Here is an 18,794-nt window from a genome sequence, read left to right on the forward strand (position 1 = left end):
TGCTGTTGTTGTGTGTGTGTCAGGGGTTGCGACTGCATCTCTGAGTGTGTGCACGCTTGTGGAATCTATTTCACGAAGATGAGTCGCGAAGACCTGCGGGTATTTGCGTTTCATGCAATTGGGAGGTTTGTTGTTGTGCAGAATTAGCGAGTTGCTGTGATCGACCGATTATTAGTTATGAGATTAATTCGAGGTCCGGAGAATTGGTTTCGATTCGAGGTCTGGTGTGAGACTTCTGGTGGAGGTGTGGTGTCGGGTTGGTGCTAGCTGGAGGGACGTAAAGATTTTCTGTTTGATGATGTGAATTATGAATTTAATTTTGAACTCGTAATGGATTTTGTTGTAAATGCTGATTTTCGTGTGGCATGTTTGAATATTGCATAATTCTTCCGTTTCTGTTGTGTGCGTTGTAGTATGGAGTATGCTGTGGCTAATATTTGTACTCGCTGCTGGCTCCTGGAGCTATTAATATTGTCGATATTACTGTATGTGAACTCATCGGGTTTGCTCCTGGTTGTTCAACTACTTTCCTCAATCTTTGTCTCCGAAAGGGAACACGTATCATCCAGGATTCAAGTTGATGTCTTTTTGTCGTCAAGTTCTAACGAGAGACATGCCGTGGTACTTCCGTATTCGTGGTGAACTTTTTGGCATTTGTATTTTCCTTGGTATATTTGTGTGAAATTTTCTAGCACGAATCTAATGGTGAATTTTGAGTGCAGACTCGTCATTTTCCGTGCAATGACTCTTTCGTGCCCTCTTTTCCTCTCGAAGAATGGTCTAGAGGTTTTCAAGGTTTATTTGTTGACGAAATTGAATGTTAGAGATTCATTCTAAACTAGCAGCTTATCAGTGCTTCTGAGGCGATGAAGCAGTTACTGTTTTATGTGTTGGTTTTTGTAGTGGACTTGACCTCATCATCAAGGTGGACAAGCTAGGTCTGAAAGCGAAGGCTCAATGCCGGCTTATCTTCGCGACAGGGCGATGGGAGGTTTGCAAGTCGTAACTCTGCTCGAAATCAAGCCTTCTGATGAAGCATCCCTCTTGCTGGAGCATCTTGTTTTGAAAGGGTTACTAAGGAAGAAAGTGATAATCAGATGCGAGTTGCATTGAATTGCCTCAGCATCAGAAAGTCGTACTACACTGGTTGTATCTGCGAGCAACATTATTTGCCGATACCTAAATTTTGCTTAATTAGATTCTGCGAGCTTTTTAAAGTCTACAGAGAAGCTGGAATGAGTGGAATTTATCCAGCAAATTTTAAACGTGATCACGAATAATTTGACTAGGAAAATGGCACACCAAATGCCCGGAACGGCGACCTTTTACGTTTACATTGTGATCGTAGTTGGACTGGTCTTATTTGCCGGTTTGATGTCAGGTCTTACCCTGGGACTGATGTCGCTTGACTTGGTTGACCTTGAGGTTCTCCAGAAGTCTGGCACGCCAGCCGATCAGAAATATGCTGGTATGAAGCTTCATAAAATTCAACATCTTAGTCCATTTTACTCACGCCGGTTCAATAATCAGATTCCTGAAGAAAGAGATTTCCATCGATCTAGTCTTAGCTATCGTAAACGAGCCGAGACTTTTACAATTTATAGGATCAGGGAATGCGCTAATGATCGGTCCTACACTGATCCCAGCTGTGAAATTTTTTCAGGGAAAATTCTCCCAGTGGTGAAAAATCAACATTTGCTGCTCTGCACTTTGTTGATTGGAAATGCGCTGGCCATGGAGGTAGGATTTGTTGAAAAGGAATTTGTCGAAAGTTGTCTGATAAGCGAGCACTGAAAGCATTGATCTGGATTGGATTAAAGGATGATGCTGTGGTTCCTGTTGTTTTACTGTGACACCACTCAGTTGCTTAGAATATGAGTGGCAAGGGTGCGGAACATCAACAGCAAAATCACTCAAATTTAAAATTTCATGTGTGTGCGGGGTTTTGAAAAACTAGAGTTTCGCCTTCTCTTGAAAGTTTGTAAATCGTTGGATCCTGCAGGCGCTTCCCATTTTCCTCGATTCGTTGGTCGAGGCTTGGAGTGCTATACTCATATCCGTGACCTTGATTCTCTTATGCGGCGAGGTGAGCATATTTTACCCTCTTTATCGTGGTCGAGAATGCATGTTGTATGCTCGCCACATTTGCACTTGGAGTTCAACGCGAAATTGTAAGGATCTGGCTTATCGATTCTTGCCGATATGTAACTGAGTTCAGATCATACCTCAAGCGGTTTGCTCACGGTATGGGTTAGCAGTTGGAGCCGCTTTGTCACCTGTAGTTCGCGTACTCCTTCTGCTCTTCTTCCCAATTTCATATCCAATCAGCAAGGTACTGTCGGATGGTTCATCTTCATTTCCTGTGCCTCTCAGCAATTCTGGGTCAAAACTAGTCGTGCCTTAGTCAAATGCATTCTGGACGTACACAGTTGCAGTTGAAATTGTGCACAGCGCGTTGGAATTTCGAAGGAGATCCTGAGGCTTGAAAACCATGAGATCTGAAAGATGAATTTACATTGCAGTAGCATGAGAATAATTGCTGTTCGCTGTGCAGCTTCTTGATAGTATTCTTGGAAAAGGGCACAAAACGCTCTTTCGGCGCGCTGAATTGAAGACCCTAGTAGATTTTCATGGTGATGAGGTAATATGGATTTTCAGGATTACTGAGTCAGCAAAGCTTTGAGGAATATGGATACTTCTCTTTTATTTATTGATTTACTTTTCAAGGGGGAATCATCTGAATATTGCAATTAGCGTACTTATATACACAAACTGTATATTCCAGCGATTTTTCATGCTGTCGGCACTGGGAAATCTGTGATACGCAAGTGTGGGAAAACAATGATTTTTATCCGTACGAGAGGGGAATAATTTGATTTTTATCTATCAGGATGTAAAGTTATAAATTGAAATTTATTCACCTCACTACAAAGTTGAGGATGCTTTCTATGGTCACTTGGACCCATGCTAATGTTTGTGGGCATGTGAGGTTTCAATTTTCATGTGGAACCTGAAGTGCTGTATGATTGAGTCCAATTGCTCTGCCGGGTATGTAGGCTGGAAAAGGAGGAGAATTAACTCGCTACGAAACAACGATTATTGGTGGTGCTCTCGAGTTGACAAAGAAGACTGCCTCTCAAGCGATGACCCCGATTGAGGATATTTTTGCATTGAGTGTTAATGATAAACTTGACATGTGAGTTCTCGTCAGTCCTTGCAAGGCTACTTGACATACCCCGCCAGACGTCCCCAACCTCTGGACTTTCTAAGAGGGTTTCACCATTCGTGTACTTTATCAACTTCTCATTGCACACTTTTTCGCGAAGTAAATTTTAATCTAGATTATGAATGTTTGATTTATTTTTATTTCAAGGAGAGCAAGTGCCGACGATTGAGAGTATGTTTTACAGGCACTTGCCATAGTGTGTTGTGTTAGTATTCATTTTTCACAAATCCTCTACTTGATGACGCAGGAAAACAATGAGGATGATCATAGCTAGAGGGCACAGTAGAGTGCCCATATATGCTGGCGAAAAAGAAAACATTATAGGACTTCTTCTTGTAAGTAAATTGCATTACAATCAAGTTATTAGTATATTCATTCCTTGTAGCTGATATATTAATTCGATTTATTGTAATGTTTGGATATTGGACGTGCAGGTTAAGAACTTATTGACTCTACCTTCCCAGAATGAGACTCCAGTACGAAAGTGCACAATCAGGGAGATACCCAGGTTTTTTTCCCTTTTGTTTTGACAGACTTCAGCGTCTTTCTCGACCTTTCAGAATTTGACAAGGCAGTGGGCGTATTTCTGTGCAGCATCATGTGATGTTTTTGCGTATGATTTTTATCATATTTTAAGCGCTACTTAGGAGAGGTCAGAGTGAAGTTCTCCCGATATCCACTCTGGGGCGTGTTTAGAGCTGTGAATGCAGTTGATCACTTGCTTGAATTGTTACCTCTAATTTCGGACTTTGTTCAGGGTGGACGAGGATGCGCCATTGTACGGCATTCTAAATGAATTTCAGAAAGGTCATAGTCATATGGCAGTGGTTGTTAAGTACAATAAGGAGAAGGCTGAGTCCATACATCAAGTCCGTAAGAGGCAATTCAGATCTCACCGCAGTTCAAAAACGAGACTTGATGGTGTGTTATCGAGATTGGAGCACTTCTTTGTAGTGAACGATATGCGCGTTGAGTGCTTTTCTGGGAACCTAGTTTTGGTAGACATTACAGCTTTATATGTCATACCTACTTTGAAGCCAAGTTTGCAGTGAATTTCATTTCATTTCTGCGATGTCTGAAATAACGAGATCTCGTTCTCCAGCTGCAGGTTTGGGGTGTCAAGACCTCATGGTTAGAGTTGAGATACCGGATGAAGGATCCACCTACCAAGAGAATGGACACAAACAATTTGGACCACTGAGAGTAGAGAAAACTGGACTTGGAAATGAATTGAGGGGACGTTCTCTACCTTTCATTTCAGTGCCAATTGTAAAACTTAATGACGAAGGTACTCCTGGTCATCCTCTTCCGCAGCGCATCAAGAAATTGGTGAATTCTGCGGATCGTAATGTTCTAGAGATTCGTGAAGGGTCATTACCAAGTTTTGCAAATGACGAGGTGGTCGTGGGTATTATAACCATGGAGGACCTCATTGAAGAACTTCTACAGGTTTTTCACTGCAAAGTTTGATTCACTAGTTGGAGATATTCTGTTTCTCGCTCTGTTGCAAGGGTTATAACCGAATTACGTCGTCCTTGAGCTTGTCAGAAGCATAAGTTGCATACTTCCAATGGTATCAGTCAAGAATCAGGAAAAAAAACTTGATTGGAATATTTGGCCACTTGTCAGTAGCAAAGAATGGATACAATTGGTTCACATTAGTATGCTCTGCATGTTGATTGGATTATCATGTTTGCAATGTTCATCAGGAGGAGATTCTGGATGAGACGGATGAGTACGTAGACATATATAACAAGTAAGACTCTGCTTGATGTATTTCTCTCTATCTACTTTTTCTTTTGATTCTTTCAGATGTATTCAGTAATGAATAAAATACATATGCTCTTCGATATCTCAAAGCAGTGATTTGAGATGTAGAGACCTCCTTTGATCAGCTACCACAGGTGGCCCTTATTGTATGCAAGCCTGAAATGGACGGATCCTGGAAATTTTACGTGCTCAGGACGCTTCTATTATTTATCACGTCAGATAGACTGCTCTGGATTACCATTGGTGTACATGTGCTGACGTTTTTGTCTTGCTTTAACCTTCCAGAATAAAGGTCAACATGATACCACCAGGAGGGAGAAGTCCTGCGTCACCATTATCAAGTGCAACACTGATGGTCTCCTCTGTAGTAGGAAACAACCTGACAAATATTCCTGCTTTGCCAGCTTCATCTGCACATATTACTCACAATGTGACGCCTGCTAACTCGCTCTCTACCTGGATATCTCCGTCGTTGTCACCACTTTCAACCTCCTTAGTCAATAGTCAGCGGTATACAAAGAGTATTTAGGAAGTAACTTATGGAGACTCTTGGGATCTAATTAGTATTTTTCAGTCGGTAATGACTGTTTTGAGGGATTAAGTTCTCTGGCTGGTAAAATATGGAACATAAACTACCAAGCTTTTGCCGCATTCCGAACTTTTTAAAACTGTATGCTTGTAATTGAACTTTATAAACTTCAGACCGTTCATTTTGAATCGCATGATGGATCCCTGGAGGTGGGAGATTGATGTAGCCAATAGTGTTTTCGGGATGTAGCCAATGGCGGGCAACATTTCAAAATCACTTCCGATGTATTTAAATGATCATGAACTGTATCGAAAGACTTTTTCAACAAACCACGTCTTCTCCACCTAATCTGGGTGCGATGAAGTGCTCCAAAGCATGCTATATTCGGAGGAATGATAGTTTCATCCAACTTTTTCATCCATAGTCGTTGTGGCTTTTGGACGGATTTGGCCAGTTTGAACTTCCGCACTACTGTTGTCGGCGTTCCTCCGATGCTGTGATCGTTTCAGGCCAACGTTTTGTTGCTTCGCAGAGCTTCAATGTCAGCTGAGCATGGAAACGCGGGAGAGGATCTGGAGGCTGTAGTTGTAGGATCTCTGTGGCTGTGTGACCATCAGCTTTGGAGAATTGTAACGTGGAGTGTTGTGATGGCATTGGCGTGATTGTTTTTGGTGAGGATTGGAGCCTATGGGTTATCGCACCCTTCAAGCTCCATTTCTTGAGGTACTGTGTGCCCTGCAACTTTTCCTTCATTTACTATTTGTAATGATAGTCTAATTCACATTAAGACCGCATCGGATTGAACCTACAACTTGTGGTTTGAAAGTTTAGGGTTGATCGAAGTAATCCGACGTTGCATTCTATAGAGAGCATAGATGAGTAAAGCTCTTTTAGTTACTCTTCGTGCAGACCTTATGTGTGGGTTTTTTCAGTTTTTTAAGGGTTAACTTGAGGGGTTGAGTCGAGTAAGTTCTAGCAATGTAACATTTTAATTCATTGAAACAGAATTCAGAACTTTCAGATAAGAGGACTTTTAGTTATTAGGCCAATATACCGTAATTTGACCCTCCATTTTGTAGTTCCTTTGAAAATTGGGTCTTGTATGCAAATCATCTCATACATCACAACCTTCATTTTGTTCGTGGAAGCTGAATCTCCATCATTTTGGTATATTGTCTAGAAGGATAACCTAGCTCAGATTTTAGATTGGTGGAATAAATGTGGAATACGAGACAGAGCTCTCAAGCTTGTTCTACGTTGCAATGCTTGATATCGGACCATGATCGATTATTTGTCCCTTTTTCTACTTTGGAGAGATGGTGATGTTCTCAAGATCAAGTCCTGGAATTGAGGCATCGTGTATCCTTGCATTGTAAAACAAAAGCTATATTGTAGAATAGCATCTCTCTGTATAACTTTAATTTATCTTTAACATGATTTTCTGGATTGTTTTTCTCAAGGCACTAACATTTTTGTCTCATTGACAGGACTCCATGTCTGCATGATGTGGTGCGATGGGTACTTCATTTGTTAGGAAAGGTGTCTTTTCAGAATGAAAATGCATGCTTGGTAGCAGCAGGTACCATCTCAGAGACAATGGAGTGGTGTGCTCTGCTTCGCATCTTTCCTTTACTTGGCAGATCATTTCCGTCAGTTTTTCTGGCTATCTGATGGTAACTCCTATCTCTGCCTCGTTCTGCACGGCAACTCTTTTGGACTTATTTTATTGTGTTGGCTCTACCCATCTGGAAGCATCACTCAGTGATTTGCAATTGTAATGCAGGGATAGACTATGTTCTGCAGAGGATGTGGTCATATGATTTGGAGATTATTTACTCGATATCATAGCATTGAGTGCACCACGCAGGAGGTTTCACGATGGGGTGTACAACGTCCAGAGATAGAGGTATCTCAAGTGGGGACAAGGAGAGATTTGGGAGTAGGAGGAGGTTGGGCAAAAGCAATTCTTACACACCCTTAAGATCCTCAAACCCACGTGACTTGCATTATGATTACCATATTGTGGCACTAACTTCGAGCACATATGGCCTTACAAAATTATTGGAGGCAGAGAGAATGAACGAGCATATGGTACCTCTCACCGAAGAGAACGAATCTGGCGAATTGCAAATGCTTGGTTACAGCAAGATGAGGAAGTCGGACTCTATGTCTGGTCGTGAGAGGGCACCAAAAACCTGGGCTGACATGGCTATGGGTTGCTCGAGGTTCAAGTCGGAGCAAATCAGAAAGGACCAAACTGATCCTAAATCCTCGCTTCTAAGACAGATGGAGCCCTCTGAGTCCAGCGAAACTGAGATAGTCAACACATGGGAGCTTATGGAAGGACTAGATGACAACGCCCCTCTTGTATCGCCTTTGTCGACATCCACAAACTCTACCAAACAAAATGACATGGTGTCCATAACGGAAGTCCCCCCAGGATCCATTGTAAAGACTCTCTCTCGATCTCGATCCGCCTCGGCTGTCGATGGGCTCAGGATGCTGAGTAAGGCAGGAATCGTTCCTGACCTCTTCTGCACGGATTCGACATCCTCGATAACGCAGTTTTTGACGAAGCAAAGTTTTGACTACATAAGTAGGGGCAGCATGGATTTCTCCCAGAGATTCAGCGGCCCACACAGCAGTGCAGATTTACCGAGTGGGCAAGTTATGGGATTTCCATTGCAGGATTCTAGGTGTCTACGAACTGTTTTCCCTACCATTCCAAATGGCGAGGTTACTGGTAGCAACTTGTTTGATCCGGATATTATAGCTACATTTCAAGATGCAATGGACAAGACAGCTTGGGATGACGATTGGTGTCATATCGGCAGCAATGAAGTTCAGGCTCTGAGTTCAATTAAAACCATTGATAACCATATTCTAATGCAATGGCCGAGTAGTAAAAAGAACGATTTTGGCTATGCATCTGGCTTTCATGAGAGTACTCTGGCGGACTCGCGCTTTGGGACATTTGGGTCGGACAGGACGTCGTTTGCGAAGGTTATTCCCGTGGGGGTTGAAAAGCCGAGATTGCATGTGATTGTGGACTCACTATGGAAATACGAAGAGAAATGTCCACCCGGTGGAGAGCATAGAGTGGTTCTTTATTTGACCAGTTTGCGAGGAATAAGACAAACTTTCGAAGACTGCCAGCGGTTGAAGATGATTTTTCAGAGCTTTCCAATTTGGATCGATGAGCGTGATGTATCCATGCATGCGGAGTTTCGACAAGAACTGAAGTCCCTGTTTAGTGAGCCTGCCATGGTTCCACGTGTATTTATTAAAGGGCACTACATTGGTGGGTTTGATGAAGTGCGGCGGCTTCATGAAGACGGAGAGTTGGGTGAGCTCCTGCAAGATTTACCTGCTGTACCTTTCAAACAAGCCTGTGATGGGTGTGGTGGTGTCAGATTTGTTCCTTGTCCGGAATGCAATGGCGGTTGCAAGATCATCACTGCTTCTAACGAGGTCGCACGCTGTCCTAATTGCAACGAGAACGGATTGATTAGATGTCCAGTATGCTTCTGAACACGTGCATATCTGGCATCAGCTGGTCCCATTTTGCAATCTTAGAATGCGTTAATGTGAATATTATTGAGAATATAACTAGTTCTATGATTTCAGTAAGATGGACGAGACACAATTAACCTTGCCCATACATTGTGGGTGGTATATAGTATTCCAAGTGATGAAGAAAACAGTCTAAATGAACAAGTACAGTACATGTTTCATCACTTCTCTACTTATATTTGTGCACCATATGTTTCAATAGATTTGTTCACCACTTGGCATTTTGATCTATCAGTATTGCTTGCTTTTTGACCATACCCTACCAAATCGCTCTTATTTTGTGTCTTTACTCAGCATTCCTGCCTACTGTGGTGGTTCATGTTTATTTGCTGTTCTTCTACCCTTTTCTGCCACATCTGTGTAGTTTCTCCCTATTAGCAACCTCATTTCTCTTGGAATTTACTGCCTATTCTCTTAGAATTTTTTACAAAAAGCAGGTTTAGATTGACTACTTTTGACAGTGTTGCACTTAATATTACTTAGGCCTAGTTTAGTTTTCATTGATACATCTTTGTCAACGAGGCAATGTTGATATGGAGAAATGTAGTACTAAAGCCGTTCTTGGAAACCTTGGGCTCCTCAACCGCTCTACTACCAAACAGCGTTCAAGCCCAAACCAACCATGATGCAACTTTCTAACTGCAATCGATTCCTGGGATCCACTCAAAAGGGCCTTCTACCAGTTACGCCATCCCCAGAAGGCTATATTACACGCCTGATACCACCTGTAGTTATGATTCAATTGATAAATTTGTTGTACCAGGTGCATTCAATGCTCTACTGAAAGGCAAGCGGAGCCATAAGTGTGGTTAAACTACCCGTAACTGATACCGCAAGGGAACCATGGAATCGCGATTGAGAAGTGGAGTTGCTAGCAAGCGGAAACTACACTGATGCAGAGCAGGCGTGGACACAAGCACGGCAGACTACCTGAGACAGTGAAGCACAGAAAAAGGCCCCCATCGAAATTCTCTTCGTGAAACACAGCTGGTTTGTCCTCCATTTGTAAGTGCAACCGATGGTCGATTTCTGGATCAGGAGTGAAATCGACTTTTGGATGTTGGATCTGCTTCTCAGACAGCCATTCAAATTCACCCAGATTTTTTGGGGGGTTCTTCCTTGATCGAAGAACCTCAGGTATTCTTTAAACGATCTCCGGTATGATTCCTCAAACTCGAATGTTACTCAATTTGCGACGAAGAATCTGAGTAGCACATAGGGTCATATCGTGGAGATAAGTAAAATCCTGTTAATGGTCCAATACCTGTGGGACTGGTCACGTTGAAAAACCACTTGGGGAACAGGGTGTCAAAAGCCAGGGAGCGATGAAACATTTGGCGAGGAATGAGTGAGACAATTATTTCATGTGCGAACTCGACATCTGGTGCTGCTCAAATGGCTGCGAGAAGTGGGCCAGCGGGGAGGACGAGTGGTAAGGGCGCCATCTCATCATTCCATCACTTGCCACCACTCACACGACTGAACTTTTGTTTACTACCTCAGACATCATCACTCCTCTCCCCACCTTCAAATTTCTGCGATATTTTTCCCGGACTTTGTTGTACATGATCCCCATCCTTGAAAATTATCGACAATGTACATAATACACCTATGTAAAAATTTCGCGATGGACGAATGAGACCCCTGTTCATCCGATCTCGGTGTGGTGGGACCCTACCAATAGTAGGACCAAGATCCAGGTTCCGGAGATGTGAGGTGCAGAGCCCCTGTAGATGCCTTCTCTTCTATTGCACTCCACCACCCTCCAGCTGCAGCAGGCTTCAGCTTGCACTTCCCTCTCGCGTGCTTCCTTTCGGATTCTCCACAATTGAAGCGTGAGATTCTTCGAATTCGCCGCTGTCGCTCAAGTCTCAGCTGGGTTTGTGCAATAGACATTCAGAGCGGGGGTTTGGGCGTGACGTTCTCATTGCACGGAGGAACCAAGAATTGGATTGAACAAAATCAGATGGTTGAACATGCGTCGTAGGCAATCTTGTTGCAGAGGGGAGTCTTCTTCTGCGAGGGCAGGATGGCGGCTGGCCCGTACTTAAGCACGTCACGGGCTTGCAGTCAGTCTTCATGTACGATTCCTGTTTTCAGGCCCAATTGGGGGTGTGATGGGCAGGCTGCGAGGATAAGCCCACAGGGAACGGGTAGAGAGGATTTTAATTCATGGAACAGGATGCTCCGAGGTCAAAAACTGTGTGCTGGAGAGGGAATTCTAGTGTATGGTAATCATTTTAAGGATTATGAGAAGAGGAGGCGAAGGAAAGGGACAGTTGAGGCTATTGTCCGGGAGGTTGTGACGGTAGGAACCGCAGCTGCGTCAGTTACCTCTACTGGGACGCACCATGTGGTCCTGCGAGTGGCCCTTGCGACGGTGACGCAAGTGGCTGTTACTGCAGCGGTCTGTTATGGCGCCTATCTTTCTCCGTATGCCGAGGGGCTCAAGAGCCGAAGAGCTAAGCATGAGGAAGAGAATGCGGGTATGTCGGTAGATCGATTGATTGACTGAGTGAGCGTGCATGTAAATCTCATTTGAGTTTTCTCAAGAAAGATGTGTCCTAATACCCTTGCAACGAGGATTTCTTCGATGGGAGCTGCACTCAATCATCTCATTCCTAACCTGTTTTTTTATTTTTGGTTTTTGAATTTTGATAGTTGCCGTGGTGGAGATTGACGGAGTAGACGTGACTGGCCACAAAGTATTTCTACAAGCTGAGGTGATTCTTTTGTTTACTTGTATGTTTTATTTCTTTTTTTTGAAGAGTGATATCAAGTGATGTATACCGTTTTTGTGGCCATTTCGTGCACTGAACATGGAATCATTGACTTGCAGGTACAAAAAGCTATAGAGTATGCTCGAGAGGCACACGCTGGCCAATTTAGAAGAACTGGGGAGCCCTACATTACCCATTGTATCCACACTGCTAGAATTCTTGCGGATTTAATTCCACATCAACAAGGGAAAAGGGTAGGCTTTAAACCCTAAACTCAAGGTTTTGTTGTTTGAGTGACATTGTTTTAGGTTGGCCACATTTTGTATAATCGAGTGAACAGCTTCTAGTTCGAACGTAGTGATCATGATTTGACTCTGATTTGCATTTTTCTAGGTTGTAATTACTGGCATGCCAAGTCCTCAAAGGTCAGCGGTAACTTTGCTTTCCAAATGTTGGCACAGGTGATAGATACAATTATTGCCGGTATCTTGCACGATGTTATTGACGACACGGATCGCGATCATCAAAGTGTACGGTTGCATTTCGGGGATGACGTATCCAAGCTTGTTGCCGGTGTCTCGAAGCTCAGTAATATTAATCAGGTTTATCCTTGAAATAAGAGAGCGGTTTGTAAATTTTGGCATGAATCAGTCACTTAACTGTAGCCTCGCACTATCCGCCTTACATGAGTCCATTTTTATTTTTTTTGTGGCCTGTCTTTCTCATTTTGTCACCAGTTATAAAAATAATGTTTTTTCTGCTCAGATTTTTTCATGGTTCTTTGATAGGGTAGACATAACCTCCGCCTTTCAGAGATAGTGTGAAAAATCCCCTCATTTAAGTTTTTGATGAACTGAACTGCTACTTGTGTCTTATACAGCTACTGAGAAGGCAGCGGAGAAAAGCAGGTGAAGGAAAACCAGTTGATGAGGAAGGACTGAGTCAAGCAGAGGTAGGTTTAATACAGAGGACTCAATCGAGCGTCTGATACGATGTCTTGTAATTTGGAGAGGATATTTTGGAAATTTCGAGGAATGTTGAATATACGCACACTGGTCTCTTGAAGCGACGTAGTTTATTGATTCTGTGGACACTGATGCGCATGGCACTGGTGCAAATTCCAGGTAGATGATTTGCGTATGATGTTATTGGGTATGGTCAATGATCCACGGGTGGTGTTGATCAAACTTGCTGATCGTCTTCACAACATGCGGACAATGTACGCTCTACGCTACTTTTTCCTGATTGTCGGTTACTTAGTATCTCGATATGATACTACGGGATTATACGACTCTCCCGTTTCAACTTCAAGAGATCTCAGGCGACTACCTATGATTTCTGAAGATTTTTCTTATCATTTAAAATCAAATTCTCATAGTCAAGCCATGTTCTTTGCTCCATGTTAGTTACACGTCTTTTCTCGCGATGCAATTGCAGCTATGCCCTGCCAGAAGCGAAGGCGAGTGCAGTGGCGCAAGAGACACTCGCAGTATGGTGTTCACTTGCATCCAAGCTGGGCGAGTGGGCTGTGAAAGCTGAATTGGAGGATCTCTGTTTTGCTGTATTGTATGTGAGTATATTCATGCTCTTCAATATCTCTTTTCCAGGCTAATGCAGCGGGCTGGTTCGCTCAATTGATCAATCAATTTTTCGTTCGTCATGATTCATTTGATGAACCATTCTAAGCTCAGACAGTACATTTACAGACAACTGACGTTGTAAAGGTGAAGAGGAAATGTGTTGTGACGTTTCTTTCGTGACGTAGTTTGCACGAGATTTCTGACACCTTTGCATTTGCCTCTGAAGCCGGAAGCATTTCGAAAGTTACGAGCAGAACTAGCGGCTATTTGGAGCCCCCGTAAGGATTGGAGGTCCTTACGTCGTATTACAAAACGTGCTAAGCGGAGAGCTTTGTTATATGGTGAGCTTTTAGAGGAGGAGTTGGAGCCTAAGCACAATCCTGAAGATGATGAAGTGCTGACTATGCAGGTACTTTTTAGCATTCTCGCTTTGTCCCCAGGTCCAAATTTTACCTCTTATGTCGGATCATAATGCAGGAGCTTGAGTTGTGGTTTCTCGATCACATCCTCAGCGTCCAGCGGCAACAATTAAGTTTCTTTTATTTTAATGCAGTGGATGGATTTGTGAGTATTTAGCGGGAATGTTTTTGACTACTACTGACGTCAACATGAATGACTTTTAAATCACAGGATACTGGTATCAAAATCTCCAAGCTCATTGTGAGATTACAAAGTCCTTGAATCCTTAGTGGATGCAGAGTTGGTTGCCAATGAAAGTGTCTATAGAAAGCTGAACCGCTTATTTATTTCGTCAAGATAACCACCTAGTTAATTTGGGTCAGATGACTACTGGACAATCCCAGTATAACACCGAAGCTTGTGATCTAGAGCGCACGGGTGAACCAAGGGAGTTATATGGACCTAAAGCTCTGTTAATGTTCTGCTTTTTCTTATGCAACTTCTAGGAATTATTGCAAGCTGTAGTCCCATTTGAGGTGCTTTCAGACCGTAAGCGACGAAAGTGGAGGATAGTTACACCTGGGCCTGGTGAGAAAAAACTGCCCAAAGTTATCCGGGATGCGAAAGTTGCCCTGGCTGCTCTAAGTGCATGTGAAGAGGCACTTGAGCGTGAGCTTCTCATCGCTACTTCGTAAGTCCACTTCCCCTATTCAACCATATCCCAAAACTAGCCAATAAGCTAGCTAGTGTGTGTAATGAAGAAAATCTAACACAAAATTGGGTGCATAGTGTTGTCCAGCTGAAACTTGGGACATTTGTGGAATTTGGTGTCCTTACATTAACATATAGTAGAAAACGTCGTCATTATGATACGTGTAATTTCCCTTGATAGTTTTGTAGTGATGGAAACCATTCTCGTTGCAGAAACTTCTGTAACTTCGTTGAATGCCATTTCTTTGTAACTCTGATGGATGGCCCACCAGGAATTTAGCTGCCAATAATGATCTAGGAATATTTAGTCTTGTGTTACATCTCAACTCATTCAACACGTTACACGGAGTTCTAATTTTACTCATTCCAAATTGACTACAGGTATGTCCCAGGAATGGAGGTTAGACTCTCAGGTCGATTGAAGAGCTTGTATAGTACTTGGTGTAAGGTGAACATCTTGAAATTCAATCATGTATCTATATTGATTTTTGTGAACATATTTGAACTACCTCATTCCATATTTAAGTTTTTTGAACCATTACTTTGCAATTGTGCTCATCTAATGTGGCGCTAGTACCCTCCACTTGTATCCGATGTGCTACAATGAGATGTTCTCATCCATCTGAAATATTATTGCAGTTTAACTTGTCAGTAGGACACCCTACAATGCAGTTAATCACCAAATTATTCTTCCATGAAAAACAGCAAGTGTATCTTATCTGAGTATTGCGTATGACACAGATGAGGCGTAAAGGCGTAGGAGTTGATCAAATCTTTGATGCTCGGGCTCTGCGGGTGATAGTTGGTGACGGAGATGGCAAGCTTCACGTTGCTGCCGTAGAGGGTTGTTATAACCTCCTGAGTGTTGTACACAGGTTAGCTTGTGCTTTCATAAGATACATTTTACTTTGATCTCCGTCCCAAGTCAAAAGGACAACCTATTCTGAGTGTGTTTTCAGAAAATTGATGGTCATAAATCAATCATTTCCCTTATTGTGCTTATGAACTATCGAATGGAAAATGCAATTTAATGCTGCCATTACTTAATTGAGAGCCGGCATGGGTACAGTAGTTATTGATATATTGAATACGCCATCTAATTGAAAGTTTATAGTTTTTCAAGTCCAGAGTAGAGGACTTTCGACTATTTCAGGCTGTAAGACTTAATTGTCTGATAGAATCGCCTTTGTCTGGTGCATTGTAGTCTATGGAAGCCTGTTGGTGGAGAGTTTGACGATTACATTTTGAATCCGAAGCCAAGTGGTTACCAGGTTAGGACAAATATCATTTCTGTTTACATATCTTGACAACGCAGCGTGCAGTGTATTTATATACAGATATAGTTGTTCATCTTATCTGTATTTGGGATTCTCTTGGAATTTTCTAATTTGTGGCGTCTATTTTTGCAGTCTTTGCACACTGCAGTACAGGGGCCTGATGGTGCGCCTCTGGAAGTACAAATACGGACAAGGGTAGGCTGCTTTAACATCCGTTGTTCTCTCTTCTCTAGGATATACATGTATCTCACAGGCATGATTTACTGATTATCATCGCTAGTGTGATTGCTGGCATAAATAAACTTCAGAGTTAACAACGACGGAGTTTTTTGATGTGAAGGGAATGCACGATCATGCGGAATATGGACATGCGGCGCACTGGTTGTACAAAGAAGGAGATACTGTTGTCAAGGCTACAACACCGATGAACCCTCCCGTAGATTCGCCCCTGCCTGATTCAGATGATGCCAGTGATGATGAACGTGAGTCTGATACAGAGGAACATCGTAACCAGTATGGTCGTCCTATTCGAGAGGTTTTCGCTAAACCTTCGCCTAGAAGACCAGTGTATATGGGACATCCTGCTTTACGAGTTGAAGATGGAAGACTACTTGCAGCTGTTATCGTGGGGTATGTTGAGGACTTCACTTACTTGCAGTGCAAGTGTACTGTGGAAGGATTTCAGGAACTCCAATTGTATACATAGCCAATCAGGTTTCCTATTATAATATGTCTATTTTTTAGCATTGTGTTATGTGCTTGATGTTTTGCTATGAAATACATTTTACCTTACATTAGTTGCACGCGTGCAGAGTGATGGATGAAGGCAGGGAGCTTTTGGTGGCTGCTAGCTTTGCCCTCCACGCAAGGGAGGCGGTAGCTGCAGGTCGTTTTGGAAATCAGAGAAAACGATGGTTAACATATTGTCGCCTTTATAAAAAGGTAGAGTTCATGTAAACTCATGTGGAGGTTATGTTGGGCTTTATGATGTTCTTGAAAATTGTCCAATGCATACAATATTTGCTATGCAATTGATGCGGTGGTGATAAACAGGTTGCAGATCAATGGTGGTTTGCACCAGGGCATGGAGACTGGAGCACTTGTTTGGAGAAGTACACGTTATGCCGGGATGGTCTATATCATAAAGTAAGTGTGTAGGTTCACAAGCTGGTTCGGATTCCTGCTTTTAATACATTGTAATGAATTTTATGAAAGATTGAATTTTATCGTATCTTGATCCCTCGATTAGCAATAAAACGGGTGCTAAACAAGAAGCCTTTTATGTGAAATTCTATTTGTCAGATGTCAGTGGCACTAAAAATTGACAATTAATGTAGAACATGATTCTGAATTTGTGAGGTGTACTTTATTCAATTCTCAAGAACCACTTGCAAATCAATCCGTAGCGTGTTATTTCACTGCCTCTTGATCGGTTACGCGTAATTTTACCCTCTCTATCGACATCCTCACACTGGATACATATCTTAGTGCAGCAAATTTTCACATTCTCCTTACGCTGCATTGAACTGACATGATGTAGTGGTCTACGTATATGATAACAGCAAGATCAGTTCGACAGGTCCCTTCCAACTTTTATTCAACTTCTAGATCTAAATGAGTCTGAACAAGATGACTACTGGAAGGTCATGAGCATGGTGGAACAAGGGGAAGAGGTAGATATATTTGTGGACAATGCTGCTGACCAGCATAACGATCTCGGCTCTGGAACATCCACTACAACTCGGTTGAACAATAAAGTAAATGCTGACTGTATATCTATATTTTGTTCCATGAAGCTTTGGTAGAGCTGCATTTTATGTTTTTCTCGCTTCATTAGTTTGATTTAATAGAGGAGAATCTTTGAACTATCATTCTGTATGCCCTTTTTTGGTGATATGAGACAGATAATCGCAGATTTGCTTACAAATTGTATCTCTAATGGGAGAGATCATACAAATGCAGGTGAAGCTGCTGCGTTCAATGCTGCAATGGGAGCAGGAGCTGCGGCATGAGGTTGCACCCGATGGGTCAGTGACAATCCTCAATCCGGATCACCCCGAAACAGCCGCCTTGGTGGAAGTTCTCGTCATTAGTTGGCCAGACGGTGATATCATGCGCATGCCAGCTGGTAGCACAGCGGCGGATTTAGCAAGGCGAATGGGTATGGATGGTGAAATCGTATTTATCAACCACCAAGCAGCGCTTCCTCATACAAAACTTCGAGACGGAGACCTTGTTGAGACTAGAACACAAGTCCCCTCTTTCTAAGATAGAATGCAATGGAGGCTCCAAAGCTCCTTACATTTTCTGATCTCTTTTAAATCTCAAGCAGGATGACCACATTCAAGACCACGCTTCACTTTGAAATACTTGTGGGCTTATTCGAGATTCTTAGAAGAATGATATTTTAGCTGTGAAGAATTCAATGCTCGTTTGAGCGATTCAACGAAGTTTTCAACATGAGTTGGATGCTTTTGTATATTGCTTAGCTGCTACAGGTTATGTGTGATGCCACATCAAGTCTCAGCAAGTGGCGAGGATGTAAGTTCGTAGAAGTTCGACCTCCTTGGTATTACATTTCAAATAGCAACATGCAGCATCTGTATTGCTCATCTGTTTCATTGTCATCCTTGGTTCTAAGGTGGATGGCTTTGGAGGTTCGAGCTCCATCTCTTCTCACCTCTGTAGTTTTAGCTGTACATAGAAGACAAGGTGGTGGTGTTGTGCTGTCAAGACACAGATCAAGACAATGTCCTCATGTAAATGTACTATAATTTTTTCTATAAATCAGTGACGTTGGCGTCCACTCGTGTTTTTATTAGTTGGATGTTATTTAAAGCTATGCCCTCGTAACTTGGCCATCTTTTGTAGAGGAAACTGTTCCCTTGTGAGTTCGCTAATTTTTTTCCTTTTTAGCCCCCAAAGCTCAGCCTCACGAATGAGACATGGTCGAAGAATCTTAGGCCATCTGATAATCGGGTATGCTTACTTCCGAAAGCAATATCTCGA

The 18,794-nt window shown here is 42.5% G+C and overlaps 2 protein-coding genes across 5 annotated transcripts; both read left to right on the plus strand.

Annotated features, from left to right (window-relative positions):
- Positions 1-479: 479 nt before the first annotated feature.
- LOC112293634 (DUF21 domain-containing protein At2g14520) lies at positions 480-5,713 on the plus strand. 4 transcript variants are annotated; one of them, XM_024543291.2, is made up of 14 exons: positions 480-621; positions 904-991; positions 1,290-1,468; positions 1,664-1,740; positions 2,003-2,086; positions 2,219-2,332; positions 2,555-2,641; positions 3,057-3,196; positions 3,474-3,561; positions 3,661-3,734; positions 3,984-4,147; positions 4,329-4,675; positions 4,936-4,982; positions 5,282-5,713. In XM_024543291.2, the coding sequence occupies exons 3-14, from the start codon at positions 1,294-1,296 to the stop codon at positions 5,523-5,525; spliced, it is 1,641 nt and encodes a 546-aa protein (XP_024399059.1). In that variant the 5' UTR covers positions 480-621; positions 904-991; positions 1,290-1,293; the 3' UTR covers positions 5,526-5,713. The 4 variants fall into 4 exon arrangements, with proteins under 4 accessions (XP_024399059.1, XP_073395968.1, XP_024399056.1 ...); XM_073539867.2 differs by lacking the exon at positions 480-621 and having other exon boundaries at positions 859-991; XM_024543288.3 differs by lacking the exons at positions 480-621; positions 904-991 and having other exon boundaries at positions 1,075-1,468.
- A 5,114-nt stretch (positions 5,714-10,827) lies between these two features.
- Positions 10,828-18,591, plus strand: LOC112293632 (uncharacterized). The gene is made up of 18 exons (XM_090257064.1): positions 10,828-11,584; positions 11,760-11,821; positions 11,938-12,072; positions 12,280-12,420; positions 12,699-12,770; positions 12,943-13,037; positions 13,256-13,388; positions 13,625-13,807; positions 14,304-14,488; positions 14,890-14,956; positions 15,250-15,383; positions 15,713-15,779; positions 15,918-15,980; positions 16,126-16,415; positions 16,598-16,727; positions 16,839-16,931; positions 17,348-17,542; positions 17,748-18,591. Exons 1-18 carry the CDS (start codon positions 11,128-11,130, stop codon positions 18,051-18,053), a joined length of 2,808 nt encoding a protein of 935 aa, XP_090113190.1. The 5' UTR covers positions 10,828-11,127; the 3' UTR covers positions 18,054-18,591.
- Positions 18,592-18,794: the final 203 nt, after the last annotated feature.

The sequence above is a fragment of the Physcomitrium patens genome, chromosome 16, assembly GCF_059467195.1.
Source record: "Physcomitrium patens ecotype Gransden chromosome 16, ASM5946719v1, whole genome shotgun sequence".
In the NCBI taxonomy this organism is placed as follows: domain Eukaryota; kingdom Viridiplantae; phylum Streptophyta; class Bryopsida; order Funariales; family Funariaceae; genus Physcomitrium; species Physcomitrium patens.